Raw genomic sequence first — 19,530 nt, 5'->3', positions numbered from 1 at the left:
GAAAAGGAAAGTGAGGGACTCAGAGGAAAGTGACTTTCCCAAGGTCACATAACTCTCAGGGAGAATCCAAAGTCTCCTACTTTATAGGCCTGGTATTGTCCCCACGATGGTGATTGATGCTACTGAGCAGTGACCCCTGTCTAGCACTTTTAACTTTCCTGGGGGGGGGGGGGAGGGGGTCACTCAAATCTGTCTGGCCTCCATTAGCGTGAGATGGCAGTGTGGCCACTGGGCCTATCTTCAGTGGAGGCCACACCTGTCACAGAGACAGAGGCCATACCTGTAGGTGTCTTCACTCCCATGCTGTGATTCAAGTCGTGGTCCATCGGGCCCACCAGGCCAGAGGGGTCGTCCAATTCCCCTCCCTCTAGGTGGGATCCCTTGCCCAGGTACAGAGTTAAGCAAAGGCAGAGGTGGGACAAGGATCCAGGCTGCCAGCTTCCAGTCTTGAAGGCCAGACAGGAACAGCCACCTTCTAGGAAGAAAGACATGCTCCGCTTTATCGCGGCAGGCCAAGGAAGGGCCTGGCCACTCCTCATTGCGCCTGAGTCTCACAAGGCCCGCCGAGACAGCGACGGCACTGTGGGCCCAGCTGTGAGCATGAGCCGTTTCACAGCTGGCACAGAGAGGGTAAACTGAGGAATGACACGAGTCTCAGCGTATGTAGTGCATCCCAGGAGGGACAGGAGGCGTTTGCAGGCCCTCTGCCCCGGGGCCGGCAGGCGCACAGCTCCACGTGAATGAGGAGCCGCATCGCCGAATCGTGTGCGTCAAGAGGGGAAATGGCACCTGGAGAAGAATGCAAAGGGACCTGCGCGCGGCTGTGCAGCGGGGCGCGCGCCTCTGGGGACGCTGAGTCAGAGCCGGCGGGCGCGGACGCGGGGAGGCGGCGCAGGCGGGAGGAGCGCGGCTCCGGGGAGGGAAGGGGAGGATCGGGGGGGTCGGGGGGGGGTAAGAGGTGTACCGGCGGGAGAGAGGAGGGGAGGGGGCGCGGGAGGCGGCGCAACCTGCAGGAGCGCGGCTCTGGGGAGGGGAGGATCGGGGTGGGGGCGGGGGCGGGGGCAAGAGGTGTACCGGGGGAGAGGGGAGGGGAGGGGGTGCGAGAGGGGGCGCAGACGGGAGGAGCGCGGCTCCGGGGAGGGGAGGGGAGGGGAAGAGGTGTACCGGGGGAGAGGGGAAGGGAGGGGGTGCGAGAGGAGGCGCAGACGGGAAGAGCGCGGCTCCGGGAAGGGGTGGGGGGCTGGGGGGGAAGAGGGGTACGGGGGGAGAGGGGAGGGGAGGGGGCGCGGGAGGCGGCGCAGCCTGCAGGAGCGCGGACTCCGGAGGCGGGGGTTCTAGGGGAAAGGAGGGGTGCGGCGAGGGGAGCGGCGCGGAGGGCGGGACGCGGGGAGGGGGCGCGGCGCGGCTGACGTGGGCCGGGGTCGGCGGCGGCGGCGCGCAGCCACAGCGTCTCGAGGCGAGGACGAGCGAGCGCCGCGCCCGCACCTCCCCGCATTGCCCGCGCCGCGCGCCGGGAGGAGCGGCCGCCGCCGCCGCCGACTCAGCCGCGTCCCCTCGGCGCTCCCGCCGCTCCGGGCGCAGCCATGGCCCCGGCCCTCTGGCCGCGCCTCGGCCACGTCCTCTGGCTCGCCTGCCTCCTGCCCTTGGCCCCGGCTGGGGTGGCCGCAGGTAAGGCGCTGCGCCGGCCGCCCTCCCTCCTCGGGCGGTGTCCCGGGCTGTCCAGCCGTGCGCCCTGCTCTGTACTCCTCCCTCCTCCCGGGGCCTCTGCAGCGCGCGGCGGAGGGCACGGCGGCCAGCCGGCTCCTCGAAGCCCTCTCTTCTGTCCCTTCATCCTTCTCCCCACACGTCGGCCCGGCCCTCGAGGGGCCTCCTCGGCTCCTGCTGCCACCTGCAGATCGGCCCTGCCCTGGGAACCGCGCGCGGTGGCCGGTGCGCCCGTGCGGGTGGCTGGGGGGGGCGGGGAGGACGCTGCGGGGAGACCGGGAATGTGCGCGGTCGGTCCGCACGCCCAGCCCTCCCCTCCTCCCCTCCTCCCCTCCTCCCCTCCTCCCCTCCTCCCCTCCTCCCCTCCTCCCCTCCTCCGAGGGAGCACGGACAGGTTGTCCGCGGAGCAGCGTCTTTGCCTTGAAATGGCATCTTGTCTGGAGAGGTTCCCCCCTGCTTGTGTTGGCTTCGGGGAGGTGGCGATTTTAAAGCCCAAGAGGCCAGTCTGCCATTTCGTCTTTGGATTGGTTTCCAAAATGGACCCCGAGCTGACAGGTTCTGCTGGGTGCTCCCTCCGCCCCCTCCCCACCGGTCCGTGCCTCCAGGCCCCCTCCTTCCCCCCAGCTGGAAAGGCCAGCGCCAACCTTCCTGCCTCATTTTGGTAACAACAAAAGAACCCGGATTGGAGAGTTGTTGGGGGACAGGTGACAGCTCTGGGGATGAGCGTGTGTTTAATAGCCAACATTCTTCATTACGCCCCCCCTCCCCCAAGAATGGTAGAGGGAGGAAGAGATCTAATGCAAAATTGTGAAAGAGAATCCAAAAGGTAAAATAAAAACCTGTATCTTACGGATGAATTAAGAGAACCTTGTGGGAATTATGCTTGGTCGGGATTACCTGCTTCCCTCCTATAAATTTCGTGTAGAGATGGGGGTCTCTTGTCCATTGGGTTTACATGTGTCTGGAAATGATCACCGTGGCCTAAACAAAACAAAACAAAAACAAAACGTTAATTCTTTGGAAGTCCTGTATGGTTCCCAGCCTGGCCTATTCATGATATGACCAAAATAAGCTGGTAATGAGGTTGGGGAGCATACCTTCTCCTTCACACATGTGAAAAAAGAGACTTGGACGCCCTTTCCGTCCTTCCTGGGGCCTGGGTCAGCCTGTATGGGATGCTTCCCACGCAAGAAGTGGAGATCCGAGTCCAGAGTCCAAGTACTGGACCATTCGTTAATTCCAGGTTATGCTGTTCAGAGGTAACTTAGGAAGCGTTCGTGGCTATCCACATGTGCAGTGTGAAAGAGCCAATGCAGCCATTTTCTAGAATGTTCAGGGTCCCACATGCAGTGTTATCAGGGAAGACGTTCTCCAAAGTGGAAACCCACAGGGCCTGTTAGTGAGTGAGTGTTACTTCTGTGGGTCAGGCTTCGTGGTAATTGCCACTTGGTGTTTTGCTTTGGCTCTTTCAGCTCTGGGTCACTCAGCGCACCTGTGGAGACCCCTAACCCCCTCCTTTAGCCGATCTGTACTCCAAGGCCATGTCACCTGGGGTCTGAAACCTAGAAAGATAGGTTTAGATTCGTAGGGCAACAGGACCTGGGCTTGGTTCCTTTAGCCATACGTGGCAAAGCCTTCACAGTCCATTTCAGTTTGGATGCCCTGGACACTTCTGAGAGCCCTGAGGAAGAGAGAAGCAGCATTACCCGGGGGCTGTGAAACATCTGCTTAAAAAAAAAAAAAAAAAAAAAAAGCTTGGGAAAAAGTGCCCACCGAGGATCCTTGTGTCTGGACAGGTGTGGGGGCTCCCAGGAGCTGGGTCAGTGTCTGCAGCAACATAGCTGTAGCCACAGCACCCCCCCACCTCCTCCCTCCTCCCAGCCAGTCCATTCCCCTGGCAACGGGTCTGCATCTGCGTAGCGCTGACATGCGCTTGTCTCCAGTCTCGCTGCAGATGCTGGATGGCCATTAGCATGCAGCCGAATGTCCCTGCCACCTGCCAGCCTCGCTCTGGCCCACACTCCTCGCCTGGGGGGTGGGCGGGAGCAAGAGGGAGAAGGGATGAGATGGCCTCTCTTTCAGTGAAGCCTGGCCAAATGCTTGCTGCCTCATAGCCAAAGGGAGGGAGAAGACAACTCAACCCGGAGGTGGGGGTTTGGGGGGGGAGTACAGATTTCCTTGGTGACTCCAGGTAGTTACATGGGGGACCTCAGAAGACTCATGTCCCTCAGTGTAAAATACACACTGTGTTTTCTTGAAGCAATTTCTGCCATAGTATCTAGAATTCTCTCTTTAGGATTAAGACACTGCAGGTCCATTTTTCAGTGCCAGTCCAAGTGACTTTACAATCCAAAATATGCCTCTAGAGAAGGGGATTCAGAACAGGAAATATGTGATGTGGACAGAGGGAACCTGGAGCAGGAGTCTAGAGTAGGCAGGGGACACTGCCACAAGGCTAATGGGATGCAGTTGAGGCACACACATGCTCCCGTCACAGATTTGCTGAGTCCGACAGATCTCTAGTGAGCTCCCTGAGGGCAAGAGGCATGTCCTGCACTTCTGGGTTCCCCCAGTGCTTGTAGAGTGGAGCACAAGGAAGGGGGTCAGTCAGTACCACCTAGGTAAATGGTCTCCTGGGGCAGTGCCACATGGGCTGGTCCCTCTCATCTCTCTTGGGCAGCAGCAGTGTTGAACCTTTGTGCCTAGCACTCTGTTGGGTGCATGGGGAGATGACAATGATCCCTGCCTTCAAGGAACTTGCAGGGAGACAAAGAAACCTTCATGTCAACTTGGGGTTGGGACCACTGTGTGCCCAGGTTGTTTGGAGAGCATTGAGGGGACGAGGGGTTCGGGGAAGGTTTCCTGGAAGAGATTATATCCATCGACGTGTGGGTGGAGAATGGCAGTAGAGACAGTATGTGCAAAGGTCCTGAGGTTAGGAAGGACAGAACATGTCACAGGAACTGCAAGAGTTAAAATGGCCAGCCCCAGCATAGATGTGCCAAGATGTGAATTCGGACTCTACATGGAGGCTGGCCCGTGAAAACATTAGCTGTAGAGGAAGCTCCTTGGTGGTAGGGGCAGGAGATGGATGGTGCTGAGATAGAGGACTGGAGGCCGAAGGCCAGGGCCAAGGATGAAGCAGTGATCCAGATGGCTGAATGCTGGCTTTTAGCAATGCTAGTAGTGATGGAGAGGAAGCAAACGTACCCAGATGGGAGGAGTAGTGGCAAAGGACTAGGGACTTACACCTGGGACAGCTTCTCTCTACGGCCCCAACAGAATGCGATGGCTGAAAATGGTAGGTGTGGGGAGGGGAGAACCCTAGAGTGGCACCGTCCAGCAGAACATTGCGTGATGGAGGAAATATTCTGTATCTGCCCTGAAGAGGAGCTACTGACCACATCTGGCTGTGAAGCACTTGAAATGTGGCTAGCGCAATTGAGGCACTGACTTTTTAGTATTGGTTCAAATTCAATTTAAGTAATTAACTTTGATTAATTTAAACTTGGTGACGTGTGGTTAGCAGCTCCTCTTTTGCTCAGTGCAGATCTGGAGCCAGAAAGTAGGTCTATGTTACTTGGTTCCGCCAGCATTTAGGAGGCACTTGAAACCTGAGGAGCAGGTGCATGAGGCCAGGAAGGTGGATGGGAGTGGGGGAAATGAGCGGAGAGGTGCTTGCAGCCCCTTTGCCTGTCTTACCTCTTCTGCCTTACCTCTTCTGGTGAGGTGTCTGCTGGCTAGACACTCTCTAACCTGGAGCCTTTCAGAAATCTCATCTGAAGAGGAAATTTACAAATTATAACAAAATAGTCACCAAGACGTGCAGTAGTGCTATTGACAAGAGTGAAGAGTTCTGGAAATGAAGATATATACCTGCTTGGGGCACCTGGCTAGCTAAGTCGGCAGAGCATGGGACTCAGTCTCAAGAACCTGAGCTCCATATTGGGGATAGAGTTTACTTGAAAAAAAATTAGGGTCACCCGCTGGCTCAGTCAGTGGAGGATGCAACTCTTGATCTCAGGGTTGTGAGTTCCAGCCCACGTTGTGTGTAGAGATTGCTTACAAACAAAATCTTTTAAAAAAGAAGAAAAAAAAGATCTACCTGCTTGAGGAATCATCAAACCAAGAGTGAAATTCACATTAGTGTGACCACAGATATGCCTTTGACATGTTGTCATGTGAAAATAAAATAATTTAAAATTGTGTGCAGAGTGTGATTATATCTCAATTAAAAACTACATGTGAAGAAGAGCTATGAGGACTGTAGTATGGTTGCAGATGTTTTCGGGAGATGGGATAATGGGATATTTCTAATATTCTTTATACATACATATTACTTTCATAATGGAAAGAAACCTTTTTTAAAAAATCTTACTTTGTTTATACACAAAATATTATGCACATGGTAGCAGTAAGAATAATGATTTAAGAAAATGCCCACATATGGAATTGAAAACAACAATTAGAATATAGAATTCCAAAATGTGAGCACAATTTTTCTTTTAAATAGGAAATGCCCACACATGGTAATACCTGTTGTTACTGATTATTTGTATTTTTAAGACAAATTTTTAAGTTTTAACTTTCTATTTCCTCTATTTTTAGGTTATATTTAGTGTCACCTTCCATGCGGTAATCAGGAAGGGAGTGTTATTTAAAGGGCCTCTGACCTGGCCTCCATACCAAACGCTCAAGGCCCTGTTCTCTGCTAGGATCTTCTAAGACTGATTCTCAGTTAACCTGTAAGAGCTACATGCCCCATATTTCAGTTCAAATTCCCTGAGGAGTCAACCAGCTGGAGGTATATAGTTCCAGCCTTGGCCTCTGCGGGAATCCCAGAGGTCATTTAAGAGCAGTGCAGTCTGGTGGGACCTTGATGATAATGAAGATATTCTGTATCTTTGCTGCTGAGCGCTTGCAATGCAGCTACATGGGACACCTGGGTGGCTTAGTTGAAGCCTCTGCCTTCAGCGCAGGTTATAATCCTGGGTTCTTGGGATCAAGCCCCACATTGGGCTCCCTGCTCTATAGGGAGCCTGCTTCCTCCTCTCCTGCCCCTCCTCCCTGCTCTCTCTCTCTCTCTCTCTCTCTCTCTCTCTCGCTCTTTCACACATAAATAAAATCATAAAAAAAAAAAAAAGAAATGCAGCTACTGTGGCTAAGAAAGTGAGTTTTAAATTTTGTTTCATTGTAATTGAAACACACAGCCATGTGTGGCCAGTGGCTGCTGTGTTGGGCAGTGTAGATCTAGAACCTCCTCCGTTACAGATACAGAAGAGGGCTTGGCCTGAATCAGAGTGGACCTTTGTCCCAAGGCTTGTTCTATCACTGTCTATCACTTTAGGCCTCTAAAAGACCCCAGACTCAGCTTTGGGTTTCAGATCAGAATTTTGTTTGCCATGTCAAGCCTAGTCTGAAAGAGTGGGTAATAGAGGGCATTTTTTGGCAGCAGCCAAGCTGATCCCTCCTGTGACATATGTTGGGAGTCATTTGCATAGCTAAAAAATAAGTCTGGCCAGATCAGACTTGTGCTCTGGAAATGCTCTGCTTGGCTGGCATAAAAAATTCTCTGGAGTCTGTTTGACCTGAGTTTGAATTCCGCTTACAATGTTTCATTTTGTTGTTTTTTAAAAGGTTTTATTTATTCATGAGAGACACTGAGTGAGGTAGAGACCTAGGCAGAGAGAGAAGCAAACTCCCTGTCCTAAGGCAGACACTCAACCACCGAGACACCCAGGTACCTCGAATCCCAGCCTACAATGAACTAGCCATAGGAACCTTGGGCAAGTCATTTGAGCTTCCTGGGCCTCAGTTTCTCCACTTGTAAAATAGAATAATAGAATCCAGCCCAGGGACGCCTGAGTGGCTTAGCAGTTGAGCGTCTGCCTTCAGCTCAGGGCGTAATCCCAGGATCTGGGATCTAGTCTCACATTGGGCTCTTTGCAGGGAGCCTGTTTCTCCCTCTTCCTGTGTCTCTGCCTCCCTCTGTCCCTCAGGAATGAATAAATAAAATCTTAAAAAAAAAAAAAAAAAAAAGAAAAGAAGAAAAAGAAGAAGCCAGCCCAGAGGGTGACAGTAAGTCCCTTGCCATGCCTCTCCTGAAATAGTTTGTCTCTGGGCTTCTAGGGCTGTATGAACTCCACCTCACCACCGATGGCCCTGCCACCACGGGGGCAGAGGTGACCATCACAGCCAGCCTAGTGGCCAACGACAACGGCAGCCTGGTCCTGCCCGCCAACTCCCGCCTCTACCGCTTCCACTGGATCCATACCCCGCTGCTGCTCATGGGGAAGACTGATGAGCCTTTCAGCTCCGCTATCCGAGCCGTGGGGAACATGCCTGGGGACTTCCCCATCTCTGTCTGGGTCACCGCTGCCGACTGCTGGACGTGCCAGCCTGTGGCGAGGAGCCTCCTTGTCCTCCCTATCACAGGTAAGGACCCTTTCTGTTTGCTAATTTGCCTTCAGACTCTTGCTGCAGAGAAAAACATCCACCCTGGTTAGTAATCCTCTAAACACCAATTAGGCTCCTAGTCCCTTCTCTGTTATATGTTAATGAAGGATCAGAAAATGCTTAATACCCACTGCTGGCAGCATTGTACTGGAAGGGACACAGAAAGTACATGTTGCTACTGGGGGTCTAAGTTAACATAACCCTATCGAGAGCAGCTGACCGATACGTATCAACGGTTATGCACTGTTTCAATCTCTTGTCTGTTCATTCTCTTCCCTCCAGCCTCCCACCCTACTACTTCTCTCTCCTTCCAGGAAGTCCCTGCTCTCTTATTTTTTTTTTTAAGATTTTATTTATTTATTCATGAGAGACAGAGAGAGAGAGAGGCAGAGAGAGAAGCAGGCCCCATGCAGGGAGCCCGATGTGGGACTTGATCCTGGGACTCCAGGATCGCACCCTGAGCCCAAGGCAGACTCTCAACCGCTGAGCCACCCAGGCGTCCCTCCCTGCTCTCTTAGAGTTTACAATATGTTAAAGAATTTGTCTTCAGGAAGTAAATTTCCATTTGGGTAATGTTTTATGTACAAATATGTTCACTGCAGTGATGTTTATAGCAACAGAAGAAAATAGGAGATAAGCTAAGTACGCAATCATAAAGGGACTGGTTAAGTATATGGGTGTAATTTGTATAACGAATAACAATTACCTTTACAAAGTTTGTAATGTCCTGGGGGAATACTCATGCTTAGAAAATTTTAAAGACCGGGCAGCCTGGGTGGCTCAGCAGTTTAGTGCCGCCTTCAGCCTGGGGCATGATCCTGGAGACCCAGGATGGAGTCCCACATCAGGCTCCCTGCGTGGAGCCTGCTTCTCCCTCTGCCTGTGTCTCTGCCTCTCTCTCTCTCTCTCTCTCTCTCTCTGTGTTTCTTATGAATAAATAAAATCTTTAAAAAAAAAAAAAGAAAAATTTAAAAACCAAAACACAAACTTCAGTAACCAATCTACTCAACTGTATTTAATTTATGTATGTGTATGTGGTGTCCATATCTGTTAAACACACACAAATGCTTTGCAATTCTCCAAAACATCAACAATAGTTAATGTTTGACTGACAGGAGGTTTCTTTTCTTTTCATCCTACTTTTCAGCAGTTTCCAAATGAGTTTTATTGAGCACACCTTACATTCTGCTTTTGGGGTGAAAAAAATCAACTCCTAATTTTTTTTTTTTTTTTTTTTTTTAGAGATGCAGACACAGAACAGTGGTCCTTACCCAGCCTAGCACATTGGGTGTAAAGTTGTGATCGGTAGAACTGCTAATTTTTCTAGATTCATCTAATAATTTGAAATCTCTCCTGATAATTTCTTTCAAAGCCTGTGCATTTCCTCCTGGTCCTGGGCATCTTCTGTGCTAGAAAGTTTGGGATCCTGGTAAAAGCGGTGCAGGAGCAAGGCTATACATGTGATGTGTGTGCTCACATGTGTGCTGTGAGTCTTCACCAGTGTTCCATGCAGGAGGGGCAATGATGTATGTGTTTAGTGACCTGCTGGGTCCCCTCCTGCTGCCACTCACTCTGCTAGAAGGTTAGTGTGGGGAGAGGCTGTCCTGCCAGCCAGCATGTGAGGTCACTCCCTGGCCTTACCTTCCCACCCTCTCACCAAGACTCACTCACCTTGGTCTCTTTCCCAGAGCTCCTCGTGGGGAACCTTGTTGTCACCCAGAACACCTCCCTGCCCTGGCCCAGTTCTTACCTCACCAAGACTGTCCTTAAAGTTTCCTTCCTCCTCCATGACCCAAGCAACTTCTTCAAGACTGCCTCATTTCTCTACAACTGGGACTTCGGAGATGGGTATGTCCTTCCCCGCTGATGCCTCAGAGCTTTGGCCTGTGGTTGGTGGCCTCACTGTCCCATGCACAGTTGCTCTGTACTTTCTTACCTTCACCTGCTCACTCTCTCTGCCTCTAGACATTCCTTCAACACCTACTCTGTGTCAAGCTTGGGGTACGTGGGGACCAGTAGTGAGCCAGTCACAGGACCTGCCTTTGAGGTGCCTACAACCTAGTACAGGAGGTCATTGGTGCCCCAACATCCCTCTAAGACAGGTCAAAATAGGACATTTTTTCCATTTGATTCTAGAAAGACCTACCTGGCTAATATATCAGCATATGCGATTATACTCATGTCATAGAATTCAGGTGTTCTGGCTTCATTTCTCCTGACTTCCCTTCTCCAAACAAGCCAGGCTGGAGGAGGCAGGTCAGGAAATGGGGGACAGGCACTGAGTCCAGGCAGCCCACAGATGTCCCAAGCTCCCATGAGGGTGGTGCTCTGTGAAGACCCCTCATTTCCATTTGGGTCAAGTCCCTGGCTGATGGTCCTTCCTACTCTATCCCATATTTTTCCACCTTTCATTCATTGGCATTCCTTAAGACATTTCTCAGGCAGAGAAACAGAGACCAGTTTTCCAAGTTCATCAAAGGCTTAGTGTACCACTCCTCAGCCCCATGGAACTTACAGACTCAGCATGCTTTCTTATGTACAGTAACCATTTAGAATAACAAAGTGGGGATTCCTCCTAATTACAACAAAAATAGTACATAAAATAAACCTAAGAGCACACTTACCTGACAATGGGCAAGATCTTGTGTGAAGAAAACTAGAGCTACTAAGAGATATCAAAGATTTGAGTAGACGGGTAATATACGCCATGTCCAGGATTGTGAATCTTAAGGTTGTAAAGATGTCTACTTCTCTCCAGTTATTTTTTAAGCTTGATACAAGTCCAATAAATGTTCCATAAAGTATAATTTTGGGGATGTGACAAAGATTCTACAGTTCATTTAAATTTGGTGTTTAAGTATGCATATACATACACATATATACATGAATGCATATATACATGTATAAAAATGTATGTCATTATAAATATATATGTAGTTTATAACATAAGGAACATCTGGAAAATCTGTCTCAAACCAGGGGACAGGCTCTATACTAGTTAGGGGCATTTCTTTTCACATTAAATACTTTATTTACTATTTTTGCTATAATGGAACATTTTTGACTAGACAATGAAATAAAACAAGAAAAAGAAATATAAATTCTATAAAGGAGAAACAAAAATCATCACACACAGATGACCTGGAAAACGCAAAAGCCTCAAATGAAAAATCTTAAAACTAAAAAGAGATTTTACTGATATGGCTGGTTACAAAACAAAGATTCATAGCCTTTCCATATATAATTGCAATAGAAAAAAATCTTTTATAATAGTTGTAAAACATTAAATCTGGAAGAGCATAAACGTAGCTTAAAGTGGTAGGATTTATGTGAATAAAGCTGCAGATTGTACCTAGAACCTTAAAAAGACTTAAAAAATGAAGAGAGAATTTCTCAATATTGCCGGAAGGAAAAATAATCAGAAAAGTAGAATGGTGATGAGTGGAGATGGGGAGAAAGATAGAAATGGATACATAAATGTATTATGAAAACTGCAAATAGGGGTGTCTGGCTGTCTCAGTCAGTAGAGTATGCAGCTCTTGATCTCAGGGTTATGAATTCGACCCCCATGTTGGGTGTAGAGAATACTTAAAAGTAAAATCTTTTTAAAAAAATGCCACAAATAATTTGCAGCTACAAAAGGCTACTCCTCAGAACAGAACAGAAAAGGCAGACACAAACCTAAGTCTATGTACACATCTAGTATATGTTAACAGCGGTATTTCTAGCCAGTGAGTAAAGATAGATTATTTAATAAATGGCACTAGGGCAGTTGGTTAACTAGAAGAAAAACAATCTGATCCTTAAAAGCAATTCCAGACAGATTGAAAAAAACACAGTGAAACAGGACTACATTGAAATATTGATGGTCCTCTGCAATTGGATAATTTGGCAGTGGGGAAAGCATTTCTAAGAATAGAGAAACAGAGGCAGAAACTATAAAGGAAAAAAATGCTAGATTTGGCTCACTAGGTTTAAAATCTGAGTATGAAAGAAGTAAAGCAAACCAAAAGACAAAAGCTAAACTGGGTTTAGAAAATATTTGGAAGATATTTAATAGATAAAGGTTTGTTAAACTTCATATGTAAAGAGCATTGAGAAATCAACAAATATTTTCTTTATTTTATTAGATTTCCTTTTGAAGTAATTCAGGTAATTGCAGGAAAAAGCATAATATTTTATATGTCATATCATAAACTGTGATGGAGATACGATTCTGTTTTACAGATGAGAAAAATAAGACTTAAGAGTTATATAGATAGGAAATCTAGAAAAGTCAAGAAGGTCTTAATTCCAAAGTTTGTACTTTTTCCCTCCCAGGATTGTCCTTGTCTCTAATGCAGGGCCCTTGTAGATTCCTGGTGGAAGGGGGAAGAGCATTTCCTGGCAGGTGATAGGCGCTTGTTGCTGGAAGTTCTCCCAGCTGTCATTTATAAGCACAAAGATGACCAGCAGCCAGATGACCACACAAGCATGGCTGACCTTGCATCCTGGCTGGCTCTGGGGGCTGCTGTTGTGAGGATGCCCAGTTTGCTCACAAAGCATTGGTAGCCGAGCTTGTCATTCTGTGGACACCTCCGACTCTAAGAGGTCATGTGAGTCCCTTCTTGTCACCTTACAGCACCCAGATGGTGACTGAAGATGCTATGGTCTATTACAACTATTCCATCATTGGAACTTTCACTGTGAAGCTCAAGGTGGTGGCAGAGTGGGAACAGGCAACGCAGAATGCTGGGAAGGGCATTGTGCAGAAGACAGGCGACTTCTCTGCCTCACTGAAGCTGCAGGGTGCGTCTCTGGGGGTTGGTACTGGTTGAGCATTTGGCCACCTTGAGGAGCCCTGGGCAGCACTCTTTCCAGGGTTGGATCCCATGAAGATCAGAGTGGCTCCAGCTGGGCATGGGACTGAGCTTGGGTGCACATCCTCTCTTCACGTTCCCCTGGGGCAGCCCTCTGAGCAGCTGGTCATTATCCCCCCTCTAAGAGGTCACTGAAGGCCCAATGGAAGTCACATGGCCACCAAGAGGTGGAGTTGGATTTGAACCCAGGCCTCCTAGCTCCCAGAGCCTGAGCCTGTGGCCAGACACTGTGCTGTGAGTTGGCGGTCCACATTGCTCTTTGGTCTCGGGCCACACTGGCTGGGGCTGGGCGGCCTCAGGCTTCTGCAGAGGGGAAACACCCAAACCTGCCTCTCCCAGACTTTGGCTTATTCGGAGCCCATCTTTAGTCCTGGTTACCAGAGACACCCCCCCTCCGCCCCTACCAGCATCCTCACTCTGAGTGGGCTCCAGCACCTGCTGCTGTCAGGGACCCAGGCATGCCCTGGGCAGATCTGCAACTCGCCCCTGGGAGAGAGCCTGGAAGAGGACAGTGTGGTGGTCACACAACCCTGAGCCCTGAGAACTTTGAGACAGTTGTCCTCAGTCATCAGGTCTAACGGGCCCTCTCTGCCTTCCAGAAACCCTACGAGGCATCCAGGTCTTGGGGCCCACCCTAATTCAGACCTTCCAAAAGCTGACAGTGACCTTGAACTTCCTGGGGAGGTGAGTGAACCCCGATCGGACAGTGGGTGATTTGTTGCCCTGCCCACACTTTCCCATGGATGATCCTGAGCCTGCTCCATCCCCTGAGGGGCCCCAAGTTTGGGGGCTGGTGGAAGCTGGTGCCTACCTTGCCCTGCAGCCATGGGAGAGTTGTGGGCGTAGCTCCATTACCGTGGTCCAGCGGGGAAAGAATGGGCCCCTTGGAGCTGTCTGCAGTGTAGGCATTGAGGCAAAGGCAGGGGAGGAACTAGTCGTGTGAAAAGCCCTCAGCATGTGGCTTGGGCCTGCCTCCAGCCCTGAGAAAGCAAACTGGTCTGGTTCTTGGCAAGAGTGTTAGGCTGAGTGTGTAGTAAGCTACTGGGAAGCAGGGCATGTTCTCTGCACAAGGGTGGACGGAGCTGCAGAGGTTGGCAGTCAGGGCTCAGCCCTCCAAGGTCTGTTGTGGGGAGGACCAGACCCACCCTTCAACACAGGGACAGGACGCGGAAGCAGGGCTAGATGGGGACGCAGCAAAGCGGCCAAGAAAAGAGGAGGATGAGCCATGGGGCTGGAAGAAGCTTCTAAAGCTTTCTGGGAGCTTTGGGGGCAGGCGCTGAATACTTGAAAAGTGGGGTGGGAAGCTACTCAGGCTGCAGACCTGATGGTGAGGTGGCAGGAGGGTGTGTTTTACTCAGGCCTGGGGTTGCCTGCTCAGCATTCTTTGTAAGCTGTTTCCCAGCCTCTGAGCCCGTGCTGTGGCAGGTGGATAACCCCGACTGCCCTCACCCCTCCCAACCTGTCAAAAATCTGCTTATCCTTTCAGATCCTATTCAAATGGTGCCTCCTCCAGAAAGGCCTCCCTGACTTGCTCATTAAGAATGTGCTCACCTGTCCCCTTTGCTTCCACGGCACACTCCGTGTGTCACTGGAGCGCTCATTCTGCCCCATCCAGCAGCCCGTGCCTGTCCCTGTTTGCCTCACTAGCCTGGCATCTTCTGTGGTGGGTGGGGGGGTATCTCTTATTTATCATCGTGTTCCCCGGTCCGGGAGGTGTGAAGCAGAGGCCAGGACAGCTAGGTGTTCTGTGCTGGAAAGAACACTAAAGTTCACGGCTGTCCGGCCTTTCTCAGACTTGGTCTGTGCCCACACCCCTCGCTGAGCCATTTCTGAAAACCCACTCCCATTTCCCCACAGCCCCCCTCTGACTGTGTGCTGGCGGCTCAAGCCCGAGTGCCTCCCGCTGGAGGAAGGGGAATGCCACCCGGTGTCCGTGACCACCACAGCCTACAACCTGACCCATACCTTCAGGGATCCGGGGGACTACTGCTTCAGCATCCGGGCTGAGAATGTCATCAGTAAGACGCATCAGTACCACAGGATCCAGGTGTGGCCCTCCAGTAAGTGACATCTTGCCTTCTGCTCCAGTGCCACACAGGCAGCAAAAAAAACAGTCAACCCTGGCGCCATCACCTGCAGCCAACCCACCACTGAGGGAATCATCACTAAACCTACTGGCCCAACCAACGTTGTTGACTAAGTGCCCATTAGCTCCCCCAGATGACCAGTGCCATCACCAGGCAGCCCTAGGACCCCTGGTTTCTGCCAACACCACCCTTGACACCAACACCACCCGCAATACCAGTGGCCAACCTGACCAACCGGCTCTGCCACCATTACCTGCACACAGTGCTGGAAGGACCATCCAGAGCCAGCAGACAGCTGTCAGTACCACTGCCCACACCACCGTCAGCACCCCTCCCACCGGCCCCAACACCCACTGAATGGACCAGGGCCATCGATCCCATGGTGCTCAGCATCAAGACAGCTCAACTCTTACTTGCTGCCACCATCATTGTCCCCGGTTTCCTTCCCACATATTACCAATGCTACACTGTCCCCGTCGTGAGCACTCCTCCTCTAAATAAGACGTCACGATCACAGTACTCCCTTCTCCGCCATCACCCAGATCTCGGCGCTGTTGTGGCCACTAAACTAGCCCCCAGGGAGTGGGAGCTGCTCAGAAAGTGTGAAGTGAGGGTCCTATTATCTGCCACTTCCTTTGGAATGCCAAGTCACAGTCAGCCCCAGCCACTGGCTTACAGTCAGAGGATTAGCTGATGATAGTGTGAAATTCTACCCTTCTTTTCCAGGGGGTACTCTTGTGACCCCAGAAAAGCACTACCTTACATAGAGGAGAAAGTGGGATACCAGAACCCTGAGGGGTGGCCTCTCAGGTGTCCAGCCAGGACCCAGCTTTTAGGGTACACAGAGAAACCTTGCCAGCTGCTCTTGGCCCCAGGGTCAGACCTGCGAGGATACCAGATGCTGCTGCTGTCCCTTCCCATGTCCCCAGTCTCTGTCTGAGCCACTGGGCAGATGCCGTGCTCCACTCTAGGCCCTGGCTGGCCTTGAGGGCATCACTGAGGGCCTGGGGCCCTGCCTCCCTCAGCCCCTCCTGAGCCCTGGATGCCCAGGATCCCCCTGAATCCTACAGAGGGGACAGCATTCCAGATATTTCCATGTTGCCTTTCCCTGGAAAGCAGAGCCTCCTGGCATATTGCAACGTCTACACCCGGGGCAGAGTTGGGGAAGTGTGAGGGGGACCCACAGTGCAGATCACCTGCCATGCATCTGGCACACTCCCACCCCTCACCTCGTGGCATCCCTGAAGCAGCCTCGTGGGGCAGCATTAGCATCAGGGAGCTTGCTCAGCCAGGGTTCGAACCCAGGGCCTCCTAACTGCAGACCCTAGGTCCCCCCTGCTCCATCACACAGCCTCCTGGCAGCAGGGGCAGGCCGTGAGCCTAGAGCTGGTGGAGGGCAGGCAGCTACAATAGGTCACAGGGTCGCAGGGTATCCTTACAACATGTTTCCCCATCTCCAATACAAGTCACCCAAGAGAGTAAGGAGGCAGCTATGATTTCTTTGATGGCCTGGACTCAGAAGCCATCACTTCTATCTTGTGCTATTTGTTAGGGCAAGTCATTAAGTCCAGCCCACACTCGGGGTGCACCTCTTGTCAAGTAATGTGGACAGTTCTTAAAACGCTAACACACCCAACTTGGTTTATGTAGAATCCGGGATTCACCCATTGGGCTTGCCTAGTTGGGATGCGTGTATGTAAGGAAAAAACAGCTCTTGTGGGGTTGACTGTTCTGTTCCCCACTGCAGTCAGAAAGCAAGCCTTCACCACCAGTTGTCCAGCCCTATGACTTTACCCTGTCTCTTCCCCAGGCATCCAGCCGGCTGTCTTTGCTTTTCCGTGTGCCACGCTTATCACCATGATGCTTGCCTTCATCATGTACATGACCCTACGGAATGCCGCTCATCAGAAGGACATGGTAGAGGTGGGTGCTCAGGAGTGTGGAGGCTGGACCACCGGGCCCTGACTGAAAGAGAGGCGCCTAGCGGGCGTCTGGATGTCAGAGCAGGGTCCTAGGGCTGGGGGTGGTGTACCCAAGACACATTCATAGGTGGGCCAAATTGAGTTGACTTCTTTCCGTCTGACTCGTGGCTGTGCTCACCCCTTGCCTTGCAGTCGTGCCCTTGAGCTGGAAAGGGGGAGGGCGACCCAAAGAGGGAGGACCAGAGAGCAATGCATAGCGAAACACTGTGTGCCTGTGCCACCAGGTAGCTGAGCTCGTAAGGCCACCTAAAGGGGGTCTGGCAGGCGGGTGATTGACCCATGGGGTTTTGTTCACCATAGGTGGCTGATTTTGACTTTTCCCCCATGTCTGACAAGAACCCGGAGCCGCCTGCTGGGGTCCGGTGCTGCTGCCAGATGTGCTGCGGGCCCTTCTTGCTGGAGACTCCATCTGAGTACCTGGAGGTTGTCCGGGAGAACCACGGGCTGCTGCCACCCCTCTACAAATCCGTCAAAACTTACACTGTGTGAGCACCCCCCAGTCCCATGTTAGCGTTAACTGACCACGAACTGGGCACTTCAGACAGGGTGGTGCATGCCACCAAGCAGGAGGGGTACACATGGGCGGGGCTGTCCACCCTGCTGACCACACATCTGTACTTCCAGCTGCCGCCACCACCCCCCCTTCAGCCCTACATCCCTGCCATCCATCCATCTGTACAGTTCAGCCTCTGCCGTAAGACTTCCTCCATCAGCCCTACTCCACCCCTTGCCTTTGAAGAACCCTAAGCAGGAACCTGACACTCAACGGGGTGCCTCCTCTCTCCCAGGTGTGCCTGGCTGCCCCTCACGCATCCTTCCCACATGGGCACCTCTGCCATCCATCTAGGGTCCAAGCTTCCCTCCACAGCGTGGCCCTGCCAAGGTCAGAGAACTGGGAGGAAGGTTACCAATGGTGAAGGCTACATCACAAAAGCTCAAACATACAGAGACAAGCATATGCATACACACACAGAGATGCACACATACGTGTCACACAGGTGTCTCAGATGATGTCTTCTGTATCAGTTATGTTGGTTGCTGTGTCCTGAATTAGAACTAAAATGACACCAGACTTTCTCCACTTGGCCTCTGCAGCTCCTGGGCCTGACCCTTCCCTTTGAGTGCTGTCCATGTGGCTCCTAGGGCCTGTTCTAAACAACACACTGTTTCCTGCCTGCTTGTGGGGGGTGGGGGTGGGGCGGTTTGGGGTGGACAGGGCTGATGCTTCATGAGCACAGAGTGCTTTATAAATAGCGTCTGCTTTTACTGAGACTATGTTCACTTCCATTGAGGAAAAGGCCTCGCAGCAAAGGAGGAGCAAGCCAGTGGGGACTTGGGTTCACTGTGGGGTTTGGTGTTCTTGCCCCCAGGGGTGACCTTGAGAAGGAGGAGGCAGGACTGGAGGGAGCCTGCTGGGGCGGGGGGGAGAGCTTGCACAGAGGGCAGGTACAGGTGCAGAGAGAGACCACAGTGAGGCCCCCCATAGCCCCGCAGGAGGGCAGGGAGCAACTGGGGCCAGTTTGGGGGGGAGGGGGCAGGGCTATGGGGGCGTGAAGCTCTGTTGCCGTAATCTTCGCTCTCAGACTTTGTGCAGACAACAGCATTCTCGCTGTCATGCAGCTCATTCTCATGAAATAACTGCCATTGTTGCTGAATAAAGCTTGTGTGCTCTCAACATAGCCAAGCAGATGCCAGGGGCAGGAGTCTCTTTCTTGTGCGTGGTGGGGGTGAGGGGTTGGGCCTTGGAGTAGCAGGGCATCGCCAATGTGTTCTCTGGCAAGTGTGGATGGAGCTGCTGTCTGGGGCACCAGGTTCCAGGTGCAGTCTCCACTCAGGCTGCATCACAGACCAGACTTGGGAGGAGGAGGGTGTCTGGGACATGGGTCCAGGTGTCCTTCAGATGACTCCAAAGTGCAGCCAAGTCTGCGGCTCCAGGCAGATGCTAGATCAGAGCTGGAAGAAAGGCCACGCTCAGGGAACTTGGGAATGCAGATCCTGGGATCCCACCCACACTTGAGTCCATACCTGCTACGGGGGCAGCCACCTGTGTCCCCACAGGAGTCCTGGTGCCATCAAGTGTGAGCACCTCCAGTCTCAGCAGGGCTCCTTGAACTTGGATGTGCCTGAGAATCACGAGAGGTCTTGCTAAGGCACATGATTTCACTCAGGAGTTTGGGAGTGGAGCCTGGGATTCTGAGTGTCTAACAAGATTCGAGATGCTGCTGATGCTCCTGCTCTGAGGACCACACTTGGAGTTGTGCGCCTCTGAGTTGGCTTCCTACCTAAGCATCTTCTTTAAGAGATTTGGACTTTTCTCTAAATTGCCTTTGCTCTCACACCACCCTCACCACCTAAGCTGGCCAGCCGGTGTGCCCCAGGCCTCAAGCTGGATGTGGTTGGGAATGAACCCCAAACTCACCTTGGCTGTACCACCCTGGGAAG

At 51.8% G+C, this 19,530-nt stretch overlaps 1 protein-coding gene across 2 annotated transcripts; it reads left to right on the top strand.

The window, feature by feature from the left end:
- The first annotated feature begins 1,509 nt into the window (after window positions 1-1,509).
- Window positions 1,510-18,777, top strand: TMEM130 (transmembrane protein 130). Of its 2 annotated transcripts, none has more exons than XM_072837021.1 (8): window positions 1,510-1,668; window positions 7,834-8,139; window positions 9,849-10,008; window positions 12,782-12,948; window positions 13,619-13,703; window positions 14,877-15,079; window positions 16,917-17,029; window positions 17,425-18,777. In XM_072837021.1, exons 1-8 carry the CDS (start codon window positions 1,584-1,586, stop codon window positions 17,575-17,577), a joined length of 1,272 nt encoding a protein of 423 aa, XP_072693122.1. In that variant the 5' UTR covers window positions 1,510-1,583; the 3' UTR covers window positions 17,578-18,777. The 2 variants fall into 2 exon arrangements, with proteins under 2 accessions (XP_072693122.1, XP_072693121.1); XM_072837020.1 differs by having other exon boundaries at window positions 17,389-17,712.
- The last annotated feature ends 753 nt before the right edge of the window (window positions 18,778-19,530 follow it).

This window comes from Canis lupus, chromosome 8 (assembly GCF_048164855.1).
Source record: "Canis lupus baileyi chromosome 8, mCanLup2.hap1, whole genome shotgun sequence".
Classification (NCBI taxonomy): Eukaryota; Metazoa; Chordata; class Mammalia; order Carnivora; family Canidae; genus Canis; species Canis lupus.
This window is presented reverse-complemented; position numbering and strand designations above follow the sequence as displayed.

Excerpts from the sequence above, each read along its gene's own strand:
- TMEM130 (XM_072837020.1), top strand. The coding sequence starts at position 1,584 with ATGGCCCCGGCCCTCTGGCCGCGCCTCGGCCACGTCCTCTGGCTCGCC. Across the intron at positions 10,009-12,781 it reads AACTGGGACTTCGGAGATGG|CACCCAGATGGTGACTGAAG; the intron begins GTATGTCCTTCC and ends GTCACCTTACAG. Across the intron at positions 12,949-13,618 it reads TGCCTCACTGAAGCTGCAGG|AAACCCTACGAGGCATCCAG; the intron begins GTGCGTCTCTGG and ends TCTGCCTTCCAG.